Below are 21,048 nucleotides of genomic sequence, written 5' to 3' on the forward strand. Positions count from 1 at the left end.
CAATTTCCAATTCCAAGTTCTTTTGAAATGTCTTTGGTCAGGCTGAATTGCAAAGTATTTTGCCATGGAAATAGAGTGCGAGTGATCGGAAGTTTCTGCGAGATCCTATAAGAGCGTCGAATAATTTGAGTTAAATATAGTACCGAATGAAATGATGCCAAACAAGTAAAAATGCAATGTGAATGAATAAAGAAACAATTCGGGTAACATATAAATGCGTGAAATGGCTAAATCGAGCGACATTAGTCATCACAGAGACGCCTTTGAGATGCTTTGTTGATAAGAGACTCATACGCGAGAGTGAACAAGAATAAAAGAGCTCCTATCACCCTTTGATACTAACTAATGCATGGATCTTTCAGAGAGAAAAGTTCAAAATGCAACCAGATGTATATTTCCACTTAACCTTGATCCAACATATACATGTTTCAAGTTTATAGTCTTGTTATGAATAAAATGATTTGGATAGAAATGACTGAAAATGGGAGATTGATCAGTGCTCTCAAAAAGAACTGGATCTTATGAATCAAACTAGGGATTGGTTTATCATCAACCACCAATGCTACACAAGAATGATAATTATTTTTCTCAATGCAACTATCAAACTAACAGACAAAGGCAGTACGGTAAAGCAATGACTACCTTGAAAGTGGCATCTGATAAATTTAGATATGAGGCCTGTATGGGCAAGAGAAAGAAATGTCATTTATAGTAAATAAAAAGATCCTCTCTTGTTCATTATCGAGATTTACCATAGAGTAAGACCTCAAGTGATGACAAGTACTCCATCTCATGTTGACGAATCATGTTCATTATTGAGATTGCACTATCTTCAGGGGACTGGGGAAAGATAAGTCTTAATGTGTCAATACCACATAATCTATAAGTAGACATTATAGCAAATCAGAAGCAAATGTAGAATATAGGTGTAAGATGGAAATATGGGGAATATTTAAAAGTTTTTACAAGCAGCAAACAGAAAACTGTTATCCAATTCCATAAGAATAAGTTAAGATGAGAGAGAGAGAAGACAAGAAACAAAGTGGCAGTGGTCACAAGAGGGAGCAACTGCATTAAGAAAAAGTCAAAACTGCTTTATCACCTCCCATTAATAGTTTAGTCGGAAAAAATCTTTCCAACTGAAGAAGCCACGCAGTTCAAGTTGTGTGAAGGAAATTATACGCTATAGTTTTAACTTTATCCGATAGGAAAATTTGAATAATTACAAGCAGCAAACATTCTACTTGGCATGAAAATAACTTGAACAAACTTCAATTACAGTCTAATTATGAATCAACCTTGCAAAACAAATGCTGGTTTGAAGCTAATTCCGCTGATGACATAAAATACCTGTGATGGATACTTTCAAGTCCCAATTATCATTTGTCAATGACTTACAGAATACCAAATATTACACCAGCTGCAATGCAACATTAGTGAACGGCAACACATGAAATGCGAAACAAGGACATGAGCAAAGATCTCACATGAATTCTGGAATGAAGAAAAGATCTTTATCTTTCAGTAATGTGTGTGCGTGCAAGTGACTGTGTGTTTTAAATAATTACCATTGAGTGAGGTTATTAAATTAAAATTGTCCACCACACAAAGGTCAAAATATTTTTGACATTTTTTGTCCTACCAAGTAACTTGTAGACCAACATAAATTACAAAAAATACAACTGAAGAATAAAAGCAGGAAAGCTTTGCATTTAAATTCAATAGAGTTCAAGATGTATGACCTGAAATATAGTAGAGTCATTGCACTCGTTCTTGGAGTCAAGCTGGACGTTTCCTTCTTCAAAGTAGTGAGCTCCCACCTGGCAGACATATTGGGTACAGAACAATTAGGCAAATAGAAAAATTACAGGACCGACAATCAATAAGCACTGAATTAACACAAGGCATCTCTATGCCCAAGAGATTTCAGCCAGTAAGACACATGCATTTACTGTAACGCACTAGTTCTTCCAAATACAGGCTAGTAACCAAAGGTCAGAATACCTGCAAGCTTCCTTTTAATTCTACAACTTGCAAATCATCCTTGAACTCCACCTTCCAAATTGAGCGCCAACTCCCATTGCTGGATAATAAAAACAATGATCAGAAAATTCACAAGAAACCAAATATATTCTCACATGATTGTCTTATTTTATTTTATTTGAACTCTTTAGAATCCAATAATAGTAAAGATAATCAAGGTAAAATTTCTAACTGCAACATCATTATATTTGCATGCTTAAAATGGCAGTATAATAACCCATATTTTGATATCTAATATAACATGATTTTGCATGCTTACAACATCTACAAGCATATCCTAGGAAGCCACCAAAAAAACTGCCTTCAAGAAAGATTACCCATTCAGAGAAATATGCTACATTCAAGAAGCCATCAAATAGAAGGAAAGAAAAAAAAATGGAGACTAGTATAAGACACCAGAAGTTTTTGTGGGCTGTGTCTGGCAGTGGAAATAACCACAGAGAACTCAAAGCTGGCACCAGGCCCCTCCACATCTTTTCCCTCTTGTGCAATAAACTGCACAGGTTAATTTGGGATAAGTATCATCAACATACTTGCAGAGTTCAGCATCCAAAGCGGTCCCTAACATTGTAAGGAAGAAGAAATTACCAACAGAACACATAAAGTGGAAGAATTACAATATTGCTACACCAAGACATAAATATATTGATTTTCTAGTAAATAGATTTTATATAGACTTGATGCAAAGCAAGATGATGTAGACTTTGTAATCTATATTCTTGGGCATCTGCCATTGGCTAGAGACTAGCAGAGTAAGTACAAAAGAACTTGGAAGAGAAAAATTTGGAGTTCATAGGAGACTAATATTACTATGACATTATAATCCCTGCTAAAAGTATAAGTAGATTGAAATATGATCCCCAGAAAGCATGCAGACGAACCTGTAAGTCCAGGCTGGTTTTGTGTGTGCACGCGCTCATGTGTGTAAAAAGCATTGACTAGGACCAGACATCTGATTTTTCTTCATAAGTTGGTCCTCATCCAGCTCAAAGAAAACTAGCCCATGTCAATCTAAGACTTATTTTATTTCTCACCTAATAATTTTGCCTTTTTGTATTCTCCATATTTATACAAACTGTATCTTTTCTTAGTGAAATTTAATTCTTTCTTCTCTACTTTATTTTAATGAGATCACTTTTGCTAGTCATTTCCAACTTATAATTTCGTATTCATCATCCGTTAAAATATTGAATTAGGCAAAATCATTCACTTTATCATGCATGTATCAGAATATTAGAATCGTGGTCTATTTGTTATTTTTTTTAAAAATTTTGGGAAATTAAACTAAAAAAGTCTCAATGTGCTCCAGTCACTGGGTGGACTAGCCTGGGTCATATATATTTTTTTGTGTGTCTGAGTCAGATCCAAGTCCTGAGTTGGCCTGACTATGGGTGAAATTGAAAATATATAGGCACAGAAATAAATTATTAAGTTCACCAAAACAATAGTTCTAGGCATTCTTCTGCTCAGTAACTCTTAACAGTGTGATATGCATGTCTGTAGGAAAGTTGTCATGATGGAAAGGCTCAACAACTTGTTAAAAGACATATGGAAGGTTTGACAGAAGGTTTTTTACAATCAAAATAACATTTAGTTACACAAACACATGAAATAAGGCCGGAACTCTGACCAAATTTGTGAAAAGAACTTCCAAGTCCACTTAATGAAGCTCCTTATTCAAACATCTTTATGCACCAATAGCATACAGTTATTATCTACAGCAGCTCCCAAAGACAAATAATCCATTTTATTCAAATGCTTATATTGATATGGTTGTAGAATACAACCTCTTCTCAAATTCAAACTTAACACCACAAACTATTGCTTTTTTTTTAAAAAAAAAAATTGTTATTCCAAATAAGCACTTTTCCTCCAGTTAAACTCTCCCCACCCTCCTTATCCCAGCCAAAGAAAAGTGGAATGCTTGAATATTCTAAACACTAAAAAGCATGGCAGTGATAGCCATAGTCACTTCAAGAAGAAGTATTTACGGGTTTTCTACGTACATATGTTGGTCCAGCAGAAATAATTAGCAGGTTTCAACTCATTCTTTCTGGAGAATTAGAAAGTCGAACATGCCTTTTATTTGGTGGGTAACATCAATGAAGCTACTGCAAAAGTAATGAACAAATGGAATGACTTATTGGTGATACTTGATGTAGGATATAGTTATAGACCACTATTATTTGCAGAATGCATCTTCTTCTAAGATACTGGAAATATGCACTAGCACACAACCAAAAATTACTGTTGAACCACCTTGTGGCATAAGCATTCACAAAAATCATAGTTCAACACTATAACGTACCGAAACCCCTCAATATAAAAAGAGGGAAGTTCTTCATCTGTGGCAGGTCTCAAATTTGAACAAACCTGGCAATATCAAAACACTGAAGATAGTAAGAAATCCGATTACAAGAATAATGTTGCTGAACAAACTATTAACCCACAAAAGAGTAATAAGTTAAAAATAATACACTGGTTTGAAAGGAAAAAAGAAGATCTACATGCACAAGTCATGAATACATGAAAGACACATTTAATAAATCTATCCCTCATCCGGGCTTGATAGCTAATACATAGTTAAAAATGTTTTTATGCAGTTAGCGAGATGGAGAATGTTATGCCTATCAATGAGCTTGTCATACAAATTCCAAAAACCCGTAAAATATCACCAGTCAAACAGGTTGAACTCCACAAGCTTTGTAATAACAAACAGTATTTGCAAAAGAAATTGATAGTGATCATCAATGAATATCCTGCAACTTTTTACTTAGAAAAGTAACAAAAAAAATTAATTGACATAAATATTCTAAATATTCATATTCTTGGTGGCACCACTCTGTTATCATAATTCTCAAACACAATCACCAAAGGAAAAAAACATGCAACATTGATCATTTCATATTATGTTATGTGCATGTTCTTATTGAGAAACTAGAAAAAAACATAGATTGTAAATAGCTAAAAACAAAGGTAGATGATAATACTTGTTGGACATGATCCACAGTAGCAACTTGAGCAGTCCTTGGATCCAAATAATTGCTTTCATCAATTTCTCCAAATTTTGTAATGATTACCTATAAACATTTATATAGAGTTAGAAACATCACCTTCAGATGCATATTTAAGTATAAACATATCAGCACATTACCTAATAAGTAAACCTTAAAATGTCCTAAAATTTAAGTAACAGGCATGACATTGTAGTTATTTTGATGGAACCTGAAGTTGCTGGAGGCAATGAGTAGTTATGCCACAAAGCGCTACATGCTTCACAACATAAATGTCATCAGCAGGTGCACATGTAGAATCTAAATAAATCTTAATTTGTAAGATAGGAAATCACATGAACATGTTTTCTTCAATATAGGAGCTCCGATATTTCTCAAACCCAACTTAGAACTTTCATTCTTCTCAAAACCACCTCCAATACAAAATGGCATTTTCAGCCCAATGCTATTGTATAGAACATTTTTGCAGTCCAATGCTATTGTATGGAACATTTGCAGACTTGTAGTCCAATGCTAATGTTCAGTATGTCAGTAGCTAGTTGCCGCCTAAGGTTAAATAATCTGGACACATACGAGTAGAGTTACCAAGAAACTATTCCTTGTGGATACACACCAATGTTCAACCAATGCCATGGCTGATCCTTAAGAATGCGATCCCAAAATTATAAAACTAGAAAATATTATCTTCAGCAGTTGCTATTCCTCGTTCCAAGTCAGTCAAGACCATCTTTCCTAGTTCATCAGATTCTAAAATACTTCAATGCTATATTAATCATAGTGAAATGAACACAGATGACCAAAAATCCAAAACCTCACAAGTAATCAATGCTAAAATTTGAAAATGCAGCTCATAATCATAATCTCCAATAAAGCAGAAGAAAATTCTCAAGCAACAATGAAAACCAAACAGGGACTCACGTTGCCACTGCGATCGAGCATCTCAAGGGCGACGAGATGAGCCTTGTTGTAGACTGGGAACGCCTCGGAGGCAGCCATCTCGTAAACCCGGTCATCCCCAAGAAGCGATTTGACATCTAAAAATCAAAGAGAATAAAAAAAATCTATAAATTGGTGACAAACCCTAGAAATCAAGAACGAGAGAACAGCGGAGCCAGAACCGAACCTTTGGCGACATACTGGATCTCGCCGGCAGGCGCATGGGCGAGGAACCATTTGGCGATCTCCTTCTTCTGCTCTTCGTGTAGCTCCGCCTCATCGGGTTCGTCACCCCCGTCCGCCATTGAAGCCGGGGGAGAAGAGAAGAAGAGAGCTCGGAAGTGAAACGAAAACGAAACCAGATCTAAAATGAAAGAGAGATAACGGTTCTTAATTGTTGGCGGATCTTGGTTAACGGATCCGCAGGATTTAGATTCAAATGATCCAAACCCGTTTGGGTTTTGGCTCCTTATTATTTTGATTTGAACCCTTAAAAATTATATAATTGTATAATTATAAAACATGCTATCACAGGCAAATTATCAAACACCTAATGAGCAACGGAATAGATTTTAAAAAAATCAATTTAATCTATACACTACAACAACATCCAAATCTTCAAACAATCCATGATGAAATTTTTATTTTTTATTTTTTTTAACTCTCACAGGGAAATTAATCAATCCAAATTTAATCTGTCCTATGTTGTTAGCATACCCAACAACACTACTCACCCCTCCCTTATACTGGTCATTTCCTTAAATCAGAACCCTTTTACTGCTCCCAGTAAATTGAACACATCATCTCTTCTAATAAAGAACCCTAAATCATTTAAATATGCCAGACACATTAAATCATCACATCTAACCAATATATAAAACCCCAAATCACTTCACTTCACTTCACTTCTGTCTAACAAAAAATAAATCTCCAAATTAATAAAACCCAATGCCCAAATAAAAAAATAATAATAACAACTTTGTAGAAATTCACATAACTAGTAATGGATAAGAAGACCTACTAAGATTTATTAACCCTTCTCACCCCACCCTTTCACTGTTCATCTCCTTAAATCAGAATCCACATTATCCATCCCCAAATCACTTCACTTGACTTCACTTCTCACCACACCCTAGTATGTATAATTAATTGTTGGCGGATCTTGGTTAACGGATCCACAGGATTTGGATTCAAATGATCCAAACCCGTTTGGGTCTTGACTCCTTATCATCTCATTTGAACCCTTAAAAAATTATATAATTTATACACACTATTAAATGTATAATCTACTCCTCAAGAAATAATTTTAATTTTTTATAACATTTAAGTATAATATTAATAATTGAAAAACATTAATTACACGTAATTATTTATGAAATAAATGTCCATAAAACTTTTAAAATTTAAAATATAAAATATTTTTTATGGTAGGAGTTGTTTAGATGTATAATCTCAACGTTTCAAGGAACCATTTTAATTTTTTAATAACAATTAAGTTTTTATTTATATTACATATAATTTTAATAATTGAAAAACATTAATTACACCTAATTATTTATGCAATAAATGTTGCTAAGACCTTTAAAATCCAAAATATAAAATAGTTTCATAGGAGTTGTTTAATCATATATATATATATATATATATAATATTTTCTTAAAACTCCTCACAAAATTTTAAAAACTTCGATGCGAAGCCAAAGAGAATGCCTAATTGTATAATTATAAAACATGCTATTTCTGATTGATGGATGACAATTGAAAGAGTAACAAATCTATAATTGATCAATATTATTGATTTATAAATATAATCATAATTATAAATATAAATAATAATAATTACTTAATTAAACTTTAATAATTATATATTCATACTTTCCACTTCCAGCGTAAAAGCGGAAAAAACACATTAATTCACTACCCCACCACTTTTTACATTTATGTCCCCAGTTAAATAATAATTACATGCCCGGTAAGAAAGGAAATTTTTTTTTAAAAAAATTAAATACAGGTAAATATTTTAATTATATACATATGCCTGAGAATATTTTAGAGGGGCATGTTAGGGTAGGGTAAATTTTTTACTAGGTCATTAAACTTTGGCTTATTTTCACTTTAATCACCGAACTTCAATTTGTATCAATTTGGTCATTCAACTTTAATTTGATTTCACCAGGCAAAAAATCAAGGATTTCAACCCATAATTAATTATATGGCTATCTAAAAATCGGAATTAGTCCTCCCCATAACATACTATTAAGCCTATTGGAGATGTCCATGTCATTGAAAAAAAACCACATCATTCATTTAGAGGGATTAAATTGATGCAAATTGAAGTTCGGTGATCAAAGTGAAAATGAGCCAAAGTTTAGTTACCTACTAAAAAATTTACCCTGTTCGGGTATATGTGGAAATTTCCGTTCCTACTCTATATATATATATATATAAATATAAACAATCTATATATTTTTTAATTTAAATACATGTAAATATATTAATCGTATACATATGCTTGAGAATATTTTAGAGGGGCATGTTTAGTTTCTTCGATGTGCTTTTGGAAGGGTATATGTGGAAATTTCCGTTCCTGCTCTATATCTGCAAATATAAACAATATATATAAACACTCATCACAACCTCTCTAAACATTCCATGTTTATCAGGACTCATCAAAGCATTTGTTCCTCTGGTTTGCTTCAAGGTACGTTATTTTATGTTCTTCATTTTTCTTTATATATTTTTTATTTGTTTTTATTTTTAAACACTAGTTTTAATATATATATATATATATACATATATGTATGTATCATCAAACAATTACAAACATGTGTTTGGTTTTAAATATTCGTTTTTAAATATGTTATTATATTTATATATGACATTTCGGAGTGAAATAATAATATAAATAAGCCATCTTTATGATTCAAAGGAGAAGACTTTAAGTAAGAGTAAAGTTTCATAATCGTATATTCTACTCGGAAAAATATAATCAGATATATATCCCTCGAAAAATATAGGTAATTGCGGATATCATCTCTTTGTTAGATTCGTTAATCAAACTTGATTAACTATGGTTATAACTTAGATTAAGATATCAAAAGGTCCCAGAATAACTCTCTGTCAACTTAAAAAAACTTTTCAAGGGTATATATGCAATGGTATAATGGTAATTTTATATATTTGTTGTTTGTTAACGGATGATTTTTCAGCTAATTTGAACCCCAAGAGTATATACGCAATTATATATATTTTTCAAGGGTATGTATGCAATTAACTTTTATTCAAGAGTAAATATATAATTTCAAAATTATTTAGAGGTATACCTGCAAAAGACACTTTAATATATTACAAGGCCACTTGAACTTAGTTTTAAAGTATACTATATATTAGGTGTTTATGAAAAAGTTTATAAATGCCCATTTTAACACGAGGTTTTAAGATTAATTAAAATATTAGTAGGGTCATAGATTAATATATATATATATATATAGGAAAAAGTATTGTGATTTTTTTGGAGTTTTACGAAATATAGCAAGAGGTTTAATTTTTCCCCCGATTTTATGCCATGTGATTTATCAAATTTGCACAAAAAAAAATAAAATAAAATAAAATAAAAATAAAGCAAAACAAAACAAAATGTTAGTAGGTTGTTAACTACTTAACTGTGTTAATTCACATTGGCAAAATCATCATGTTATTTAAAAATCGATTTTTATATATATATATATATATTAAGTTATTAATCTCTCCCAAAATTCTATTAAATTCTAAAAATTAATCAAAATCATATTGAAAGTCATGTATTTATGCCATGACATGAATGGACTATTTTGTCTTTGTTAAAAATTAAAAAAATAACACCATTGATTTTTTATTTTTTATTTATTATTTTTTTTTACAAATATGGAACCATTGAAAAAAAAACCTATATCTTTATTTTGCAAAAATAAAAAATCATAATTTTTTTTTACTTTTCCTTTATTTATATATATATACATACAATGAAGGTTTTAAAATCTTGTGGGAGAGGGCCATGGCTCCCTTAGCGTACATGTGGCTCTCCTACTGTGACCGAATGGATGAACTTGTCTGTAACATGACTTCAATAATTACAAGGTCTTGTACATTGGTGAGCTCCTTGGTACATTAAAAAAATAAAATAAAACAAAGAGATATTTTATAAGAGCACTATCCATCTTCTACATCAATTAAACTATATAAAGATACTATAAATTATTTATTTGTAATGATTAAATCTTTCAATTATAAGGTTACTTGCTCCAAATCAGTATAGTTAACTACTAAATTTATATATATATTTTTAAAAAATTAGATAAACTATATTCATTAAAAAAACACAAAACAGATGGTAAATTTATATATTTCATATATAATTTTAAATATAAAATTGAAGTAAATGCCGGTAAAATTAAAATATTAAATATTATAATTTTTAAGTTTTAGTTAATATAAAATTTATTATGTTTATAATTTTTTTAAAAAAAATTTAGGCCATCAAATCAACAATTTTTTCTATTTTTTTTAAAATAGATAAACCACTTTAATTAATAAAAATAAAAATAACAATACAACCACTAGATGTGGTTACAAAAGAGCGGGGAACAAAAAAATAAAAAAAAAGACAAGCGACATCTTTAAAGCCACTCGCAAGATATCCCTAGCCCAAGCTCAATGGGATCCAGTGCCTCCTCAAAAGCCGATATCGCCGGCAACTCCAAAGTCCAAACTTCGGCGGTTTTTTGGTTCCACGAATTAATATTAAATTTTTTTAATATGTTCTTGTTTGCGGCCACAACGAAATGAACACGGTGTCAATGAAAGGAGGCTTCGAGGAAGGTAGGTCACTCTTTACCTTGGAGTCGTCTTAGACCTATTGATTGCTCCATTTTCTAAAACGCCGAAAATAAAACTCCATAAATATCTTGAATACCATAAATGCCCATTGATAAAACAATATTAAAGATAATTTTTCACTGGGACTTTTTAAAGAAGTTTCTGTAGGCTATGGGCATATCAGTACTTTTATAACTGGCGCCGACCTTATGCTGTCAACAAACCTACTTTCCCCCACAAAAAATTTCCACAGCTATCCAAATCCAAATCTTATTCCTTAACAGCCTTCATCTTAATTTGTATATAAATATTCGGGGTCTGTTCTAGCTTTCCTTCTTCATTGCCAATACTACCATCATTCTCTCTCTTTCTATATATATAATTAATATACACACAACCATGGCTTCTGCTGAAGCTCTGAGCTCATCTCCCAATCATAATCCTAACGTCTTCGACCACCTGAGGCTGAAGGAATCCTACCTTGAATTCCTCCCATGTCCCACCATCTTCCATCCAATATTTCTCACTATTCCCATCCCTCACAATAGTACTCTACTTAGCGAAATCCGAGCAGAGCTGGACAGTACTATCATGACTAGTCATCCATATCTCATTTCAATCATACATCAGTTCCACAAAATCTTCTCCCAAATTCATTATGATTTCCTTTTCATCCTCAAAGACCTCCTTCTTACTGCTCTCAGCACCAAAAAACAAGAACATGCAGATGCAGCCACTATACTCCAGACACTCAACAGCCTCATGGCGGCCGTTTTTACGCTTTACCGATGAGAACCTAAACTCCATCGCCTTGAATGCTAGTGCAACTCTTCGCGAGCTCAGTCTACAAGCTAAAGACCCTAGACAAACAACTGGACAAGGCCAAACTCTCAGCGCGAGTAATCAACGTCTTGTTCTCGACGTTAATCATTGGCTGTGCTGCTGCTGTTTCTCCGGTTGTCACCGTTGGTGTGGCACCATTACTTCAAAGCATTGACCCGCTCTTTTACGATATAATGGAGAAACCAATTAATAAAAAGCAAAAAGTAATTGAAAATATTAGTATCATGATTTATTTTGCCATCGTTAAGGTTGGAGAAATCAAGGACAGCGTTCAACGTCTTGTCAACTTAGTGGCGGCGCCGGAGCACGTCGGAGATGTTATGGAGCGCTTGGAGGAAGTTGGGGAAGCGGTGGTTGATGCACTCGCTCAAGTGGAGATGGTCGAGATGGTGCTTTAGAATCACTGCGTGCATGAGTGCATGAGACTAATTTCTTTAAATAAAACTTCAGCAGTACTGTTTAATCTGTCTCTCTCTGCTCTCTGTAATTAATTAGTACTAGTTACTCTTTGGTAGTTCATGTATGTTTCTATCTATCTATAATCTATCTTGAGTGGATTCATATTTGTTTTGTCAATTCTAGTTTTGTTTCGTCCTTTTTTTTGGTTTGGTTTTGTTTTGTCAAGCAATCCATGTTTAGTCCTTTTGAATCTTGTCAGTTGGTTGTTGTACTTTTCCATTTATCAATATATTGTATTTTTTATTCAAATATATGTATATATATAGGGCAGCGGATCTTCATAATAATCATTAAATCATTATTTAATAGTTATTATATTATTATAAATATAACTTCGATAGTAGGATTAGCAATCAAATAATAATTATTAGATAAGTAATCTGTGGAGACGCCCTAGATTTATTTTTTTTTGGCCCTAAAAATATTATATATATGTGCGTGAATTGACATGTTGATGTTAGATCTTGTACACTTATTTATTGCTTGACTTTTATTATTATTTTTAGTTTTGTTTTTTAAATTTTATTGTTTGAATAATTTTTTATTCCTCAAAGATTAGAAAAGTTGAATATATAAAACTGTTTATTTTTGACTTTTTTTTAAGAACAAAAAGTTTTTTTAAAAAAAAAAGATCTTGTAAATTAGAGAGCAGAAAATTAAAGGGTATACCCAACAAGAAAACTTATGTGCTCCCTTCACCAATGTTGCATGGATGACCAACATGAAAATTAAATGTTTGATTATATTTTATTATATATATATATATATATATATATATAACAATTATATTATTATTATATAATATATATAGTGTGTATACCAATTATAATATAAAACAATACTATAAAGTAATATATACATAAAAAAATAGATAATGAATACTATTAATATAGCGTAAACAATTGTATAAGTGAATACTATCAATATCTATACATACTATTAAAGTAGATGTATAATCTACTCCGAGGGTGTTTCAAGGAACAATTTTAATTTTTTTAATTACATTTAAGTTTTTATTTATATTACTTATAATATTAGTAATTGAAAAACATTAATTACACCCAATTAAATGTCCATAAATCTTTGAAATCCAACACTCCGTTCCTTTTTATCTTTCATAAACCCTCCTTTTTATTTGTCATTTTCTAATATCGAGAAGTATTTATTATTTTTACCAAAACTACCCCGATACTCTATTCAATTCTCTTCTTGGAATTAAATATGAGAGGGAAATATATAGATATAAATTATGGGTAGTTTTGGAAAGATAACAAACTTTTTATAAAAAAATTGTGAAATAACTAAATTTATTGGTATGTGAGATTCGGTTATTCACGATAGATAAAAAGGAACATATGAGTAGTTTTTATGATAGGAGTTGTTTAATTATTTTATTTTATATATGATATTGCCTCAAAACTCTTCACAAAATTTTAAAAACTCCGATGCGAAGCCGAGAAAATACCTAGTATTATTGAAAGTCTAAACCATATGGTTGTTTATAATATAGTATTAACAATATATATTTTCTTATATATACTGAGAGGGGAAGGTTTTTATTTTTTTTAAATATTATAAAAAAATAAATAATTACTGAAATGCTTAGGAAAATACATATAAATGAGCATGCAACCTTCAATTGGTGGGCCCCCATTGTTAATTAAAATCTGACCCCACTCTTTCTTCTCCGACGAGCTCACTGGCACAGTCCTTTTTCTCCGGCACAGCTGGTGGATTCATTGTCATTTGCTTTAGTTGTCTCTTGGCGGTGGGATGTTGAACTATTACCGGGACTCGGTGGCTATTGGTGCATTCATTGACATGGGAAAAAAAAAGTGCTAATTTCTTGCTCCTCCGGCAACACTGGCCTCAATCCAATGTCATGTTTTGGATGACCATCGTAGGAGCCATAATTCTCAAGTGTTATGTAATAGATCCCTTTTAGTCCCACATCGGCTAGGAGATGGAGTCCATGTGTGCATATAAGTGGGGGGCAACCTTCTCTATTATGCCGGTCTGTGGAGTTGTGAATCCCACCGTGTGTATTGTGTGTGGGTTGGGTGAGGGGCTGACCAACGAAGGGTTCTAACCAGGCTGACTGGCTTAGCGCTGGGATCTGAGTGAAGTGTCGTTGAGTGAAGCGTACCTGCCCCACCATGCCATAGGGTTGAGGCTACCCCTATCCTATAGGCCGGTCTTTTGGGGTCCGCTCTCCCCTCCACTTGTGTGCACAACAATGTGACTTATCCGCTTACATCTCTCTGGCAAGAACTATTTTGATGTCTCATTATACTCCGGTGGTGACGGCGTGTTTAGAAAGAGTATGTCCGAGAACTGAGAAGGCAGCAGTGGCGGAGCCAGAGATTATGGGGCAGGGGGGCGAATTACGAAAAAATTAATTAATTAATAAAATTTTTAATTTTTTTTAAATTTATCCATATGTTAATTTTAAATCATACATTTTTAAAAAAACTCTATACTCCGAATATAATTTTATATATTATATAAACTAATTTATAAAAACCAAAAACTAAAACATAGATTTTTTTTAAATATACTATATGAAATAATTTATAAAATATTAATAGATCAAATAAAAAAATTTGAAAATAATTTTTAAAAAATTATTACGCTTTAGAGGATAGTTATTAATTTGTTAATTTATAAAATATTAATAGATCAAATAAAAAATTTGTAAATAAATTTTTAAAAAATTATTACGCTTTAGAGGATAGTTATTAATTTGTTAATTTATAAAATATTAATAGATCAAATAAAAAATTTGTAAATAAATTTTTAAAAAATTATTATGCTTTAGAGGATAGGTATTAATTTGTTAATTTATAAAATATTAATAAATCAAATAAAAAAGTTTGTAAATAAATTTTTAAAAAATTATTACTCTTTAGAGGATAAGTATTAATTTGTTAAAAAATATTTTTTTTAAATAAAAACCCTTAAAAAGGGAGGGAAGTTTAAAAAATATTTTTTTTAAAATAAAAACCCCTAAAAAGGGAGGGATATTGGAGAGAGAGAGAGAGCAGTTTTTTGAAAAAAATAAAAAAATACAAAAAGGGGGATTTTTACCAGATAAATATATAGATATATATATATATATATATATAGAGAGAGAGAGAGAGAGAGAGAAATAAAAAAATAAAAAAAAAGTAAATGGGGGACGGGAAGGGGGCGGTGGTTCGCGGTGACGAGGATGGCGAGAGAGAGAGAGAAAGGGATAAACGGAGGGGGCGGGGTTCACCGCGACGGGAGGGCGGCGAGAGAGAGAGGGTAAGAAGGAGCGGGGAGGGGTTCGCCGGCGGCGGGGCGGCCGCCCCTTGCCCCTCTCCCTCCGCCCCTGGAAGGCAGCGATGCCAATAACCATATTGAGTTTTTGTTGGAGAAGAAAATTGAAGATTGGGTGGGATTAAAAGTAATTAAAAATAGGGCCCTACCAATGGATGACTAATTTCGTCATTAATCTTTGGCAAGCACATTTTTTTAATTATTTATTTAATTTGCAATATTACAAAAAGAAAGCCAAGATACACATTTTCATAATTATTTATTTAATTTGCAATATTACAAAAAGTCAAGATGCACATTTTTTTGTTGGGAGTTTTGTGTACCCATATCCTTTCTAAAAATCAAGAAACCAATTAAAACAAAGCAAACTGCAGCAGCAGTTAACTTTATCCTTTTAATCCTCATATTTACACAATTTTATTTTTTTTGTTCTCTTTGGTTGATGAACGGATAGGGGCGGAGCCAAAAATTATATAGAGAGGGTGAACTATAAATTTTAAAATAATTAAGTAACAAAAATTTAAAATTTAAAATTTAAAATTATAAAATACATTTATTTTTTAATAAAAATAAGCAAAAATTAAGAGAAATAATTAAAATTAATTAATATATCAAAATAAATATTTTTCTCAAATTTTAGATTTCTTTATGATTCTAACTCAGCCAGCTTAAGATAACTAGAGGTCTATAACGGAATTTTAGAATAAACTCTGTAATTTATTTAATAAAATTTGATTTTATTTTAATAAAAACCTATTTGACATATTTTTTTTATTTTTTAATGTACTACTAAAATCATGATAAAATGATATATTTAAAATTAAAAAATAAAATTCAACAAAGTAAAAATTTAACAACAAAAAATTGTAACAATATAAAAACTACAAAAGCTCTTATTTATAATTAAAAGAAATAAATATTTTTGTATCATGATATTATTGGTAGTCTTTCAAAATTTGAGTTTTCAAAATTATTATTAAAAAAATTTAAAGATGAGGATTTAAAAAAAATAAAGGTCCTAATGTAATTACTTCATTGGCCATTTGGCCTTACCCTTAAGTTGATGTTGTTCTAATTTGTAATGGTAAAAATATAGATAATATTTTAAATTAAAAAAATTCTCATCTATAGGACATATTTAATTTAATAATTTATCTAAATTCGTTTAGTTTTTTTATAAATTTAATTTTTATAAATTATTTACATTTAAGATCTTATTAATTACAAAATAAACTGATATTTTAATATTTTTGAAAAATAATAACTTTGATTTAAACTTCTATCAAATTAATCATAATTTTTAAAAAAAATTATATATTACTAAATCAAAGCTTTAATATTTTTCATATCCCTAAAAATCAATACACATTAATCAATCATATATATTTTTACAAATTTTCTTAAATAAATAAATCATTCAACTGAATAAATAAATAAATTAAATTATTCAAGAGAAAAATAAAATATAAAATATAAAATAATGAAAATATAAAAAATATATAAAAATACATAAAAATTTTAAAAAAACATTGAAAGGAGTGGGGTGGAAGGGAGAGGGCGGACCGGGAGAGGAAGGGGCGGAAGGGGGGCAAGCAAGGTAAGGGCATAGCGGGGTGGGGGAACAAGGCCTTTGAAGAGAAAGAGCGGGGTCACTGCACCCCCCGAGTGATGGGGGTGCCCCCTACCCTCGCTCCGTCCCTGTGAACGGAGGTACTAAAAGAATGAAAATACGTAAAAGACTAAAAGGATAAAAATGTACAATTAAAATACGAGAAAAAAAAAAATTTATATTAGAAAGATTAAAAGAACAGAAAATACAAAATAGCAAAATAAAAGTATCATTTTTATATACATATGGAAAAATATGATCAACGCGATAAATACCAAGTAAGTCCCATCATGCTATGTTAATAAATATAATAACCATTGCTTGTGGCATCGGTACCGACCTCTTTTGCACATTTCTCGGTCAAGAAAGGAAACTTCCTGGAAATTGAAGATAAAAAAAGCATGGCATGGAAATAAAATGGATGGAAGGTAGTGTCAACGTGTCATCCGTAGGGGTAGGCCCGGCCCGCTCCAAAACAAGTTCGGAAAAACTTGCTGAGTTAACCGATCTTAAAATGACCTGTGACACCCTGTTAGCGCGGGTAACTCGGTTCGGTTTTATGATATCATGAGGCTAGTTCGCCATTCGTCCGTCAAAGACCAACTCGGCACTGCGGTAGGGCCCGGATGTCATAGTTAACCGACCCGCCCGTGCGCTTTCTAAAATGGTCGGTTTTATGCGAATTTTTCTCTGCCTCCCCCCTCGCCTCGCTCTCTCTCTCTCTCTCTATATATATATATATGTATATGTGCATTCCTCCAATGTCAGTACAGAATCCCTCTCCTACTAAAGTTCAACCATCTTTCTCTCTCTCTCTCTCTCTCTCTCTCCACAACCATGTCTTCTGCTCAAGCTCCGAGCTCGTCTCTCAATCATAATCCCTCATCTTCGACCGCTGAGGGAACCCCTACCATGAATTCCTCCCATTTCTCACCATCCTCGACCCTCACAATACTACTCTACTAATTAACGAAATCCGCGAGAGTACTATCATGACTAGTCATCCATTGTCACGCCCCAGCCCCAAAACCGGGCCCGCTGACAGATCGGCCGCATCCAACGGGGCTGGGCCCCACTGGGTGCAAGGCCTCAGATTTGACTTGGTCAGAGTCAACCCTAACAAGCGTATCAGAAACAATAAAAAAATGGTACGTAAATACAACATGCGACTCGGATACGAGAATCCAAGGTATAAATACAGAGTTATAAAATTTTTACAAGAAAACGACAACCCTAATGGATCCATCCTAGCACTGGCTGATCAACAAGGTCTTAAGCACAACCTAAAAGTCGAGTACCTAAAAAGATAGAAGAAGAGAGTCGAGTAACCCTGCTACTCGATGAGTGGGGCAAAAACTCGAGAAAACTCAAAAATACCCGTAGAATACGGAAATTGGTTATCGAAACATTCCCAAACATAATACTTTCCATACAGAATGGCAAAATAGCAGAATAATAGCGGAACGGAAATACGTAAAATGCTCGAATACGTAGATACTCGTAAATGCCGAAAATACGCAAAAATGTATATGTACATCTCCCCGACTAATAGAAATCAACAAAGACGAGGTCGGATCTTCGATCGTGAAGTCGGAATGTACGTAACGTAATATCAACATACCGTAGTCGGATCTTCGACCGCAATCGGGGGTAGCGCTACTACGTAAAAACATGTGCACATGGCTAGGACTTACTCCTCCTAGCTGGGCGAGCCAAAAATGGAGATGTACTAAAACCGCAGAGATACAAAATACGATGCAGAAAATAATCAATAATTAATGCAAGAACAAAATAAACAAATAAATAATCATATACCAAAACTCAGAGTATTCATGAATTTCCCAGATACTCACACGAACAGAAATACAGAACTTCAGAATCCCACATTAGGGAAAATAACTGAAGAAACAGAAATTATGCACAAAATTTACCAAATGAATAAATCATCAAATAAAAACCAAACACCCTGGGAATTACACCCTTAAGGTCTCGGCATAATATCACTTCTAACATGTTCCATTTTACAACACATAACTCCAAGATCATACTAACAATTGCAAAGATATTTTGCCGAATGAAACTCGGGACCATACTGAACATTTTCCTTGTTAAATGCTTCCCAAAGTTTTGTCCCCAGAAGTGAGAAAAATCAAGCTAAACCTTAAGATTCCCTGTAGTACATCATCTTGCACAAGTCTTTAATAAATCAAAACTTCTAATCTATAAATCCAATCCGCACCCTTGGTTTTCCCCATCATTTCGATTTTATCAATAATGTATCTTATCATAATTGCTCATCTAAAACAAGTTATCATTTCAAAGGCATGAACCTAGTTTTCCCTTCCAATATTAAAACAACCCTTGAACATCAACCAACATAAGCTATATAAAGCAATTACCCCAATTTTGATTTAACATTAGGTCAAGGTCACCTCTAATATCCAAGATACAATAACACCCAAGCAACTCACCAACTTTTCAATTTTTTACCGGCCATAATTGTCATGTCATCTCACCCTAAAATGTCTTCAATCCTAGCTTCGTACCACCCCATTCCTCTAGATTCAAAAGCAACTCACATTATTTTTTTCATTCTTGAACATTCATGCTTTAGTTCTCATCACATAAGTTTTTATCAAAATCTTACATCCTATTATGAGCATACATCTCTCCCCCTTTCTCTAACTCCTTCGTATCATCCCGACATATCATCAAAGCATTTCCAATCTCTTCCATTCCCAAGCAAAATAATTACATAAACATAACTCCCTCACATGCATAAACAAATTTCCCTTGCCAACATACATATACTTATAATCTATAATGTAAAATGTCCATCTTCTCATAATTCTTACATTCTAGTATCTTAACACAAACCATGATATGTATAAAAACACATTCCTTACCTCTTGATTCCTAACCAAATTCCACAAGATATACATATTATCACCCACACATGAGATCAATCAAATGCATTTAAGAATTTCAACTCATCTTTAGTAACAAACAAGGGATCCACATTTATTATTCCTAAGGAGTGCTCATACAAACTAACAACTAAGCCCATCAATACCATTGAAGCCATTACAAAATTAAATCACACAATTCTCACAATTATGTCCCCAAATATTTGTATTCAACACTAGGAGGCAATTAGTCAAACACCTTATGTGCATCACCCAAATTCCATTCCATGGACTCTAGCATAATTCAAAATATGATTTCTTTATACACCAATCTACACTTGCATAATTCACCATAAATATAACTCCCAAGGCCTTACATTGTCATGGACCCAATTAACAACAAGTATGATATTTTAGCAAAACCATGCCAAGTTCCAATCAACATCATGCCAAAACAACACCCAAACATGCAAATAATTTACAAGAATCAAAATAAATCAAGAATGATTCGGTTAGCCCACTCACCTTGCCATCTTCTCTTCTCATCCTCTCTACTCCTATTAATCTAAGGGAACAAGAAAGGAAACAAGAAGGACACAAATTCTAAGTTTAATCTAAGGTTATGAACAAGAATACAAAATGAAAATTAAAAGAAACAAAAATTACTTACCTACCTTTAACCATCAAAAGTAAGAAGAGGAGAAGCAAATGGTTAGGGTTTCCAACAAGAATGAATGGAAAATGGAAGAGAGAGGCTGAAACTTTTAGAAGGGAAGAAAAGTATTTTCGGGCTACTACAGTACCCGTGCTACAGTGTTGGGCTTTATAAATGTTGCTACAGTAACGGCTGGGTTATAACATCCATATCTCATTTCAATCATACATCAGTTCCACAACATCAATTCCCAAATCCAATATGATTTCCTTTTCATCCTCAAAGACCTCCTTCTCACTGCTCTCAACACCACAAAACAAGAACATGCAGATGCAGCCACTATACTTGAAACTCTCAACAGTTTCATGGCTGCCGTTTCTCGCTTCACCGATGAGACCCTCGACTCTATCGGCCGGAGCGCTAGTTC

The 21,048-nt window shown here is 32.5% G+C and overlaps 1 protein-coding gene and 1 long non-coding RNA gene across 3 annotated transcripts in view; both read right to left on the minus strand.

The window, feature by feature from the left end:
* Positions 1–6,346, minus strand: part of LOC120273763 (F-actin-capping protein subunit alpha-like) — a 10,829-nt gene extending 4,483 nt beyond the window's left edge. The window contains 12 exon segments of the mRNA XM_039280464.1: positions 3–105; positions 611–678; positions 766–840; positions 1,743–1,820; positions 2,005–2,083; positions 2,440–2,447; positions 2,449–2,526; positions 2,528–2,603; positions 4,352–4,416; positions 5,034–5,123; positions 5,976–6,091; positions 6,181–6,346. Of these exon segments, the coding sequence (XP_039136398.1) occupies positions 3–105; positions 611–678; positions 766–840; positions 1,743–1,820; positions 2,005–2,083; positions 2,440–2,447; positions 2,449–2,526; positions 2,528–2,603; positions 4,352–4,416; positions 5,034–5,123; positions 5,976–6,091; positions 6,181–6,298 (954 nt within the window). The 5' untranslated portion in view covers positions 6,299–6,346.
* Positions 6,347–18,284: 11,938 nt separating this feature from the next.
* On the minus strand, positions 18,285–20,820 carry LOC120273480. Of its 2 annotated transcripts, none has more exons than XR_005540550.1 (3): positions 20,641–20,820; positions 20,492–20,531; positions 18,285–18,358 (listed from the first exon to the last, which is right to left on the minus strand). It is a non-coding gene; the product is annotated as an uncharacterized LOC120273480 (long non-coding RNA). The 2 variants fall into 2 exon arrangements; XR_005540549.1 differs by having other exon boundaries at positions 20,637–20,820.
* Between the last annotated feature and the right edge of the window lie 228 nt (positions 20,821–21,048).

This window comes from Dioscorea cayenensis, chromosome 12 (assembly GCF_009730915.1).
Source record: "Dioscorea cayenensis subsp. rotundata cultivar TDr96_F1 chromosome 12, TDr96_F1_v2_PseudoChromosome.rev07_lg8_w22 25.fasta, whole genome shotgun sequence".
NCBI lineage: Eukaryota > Viridiplantae > Streptophyta > Magnoliopsida > Dioscoreales > Dioscoreaceae > Dioscorea > Dioscorea cayenensis.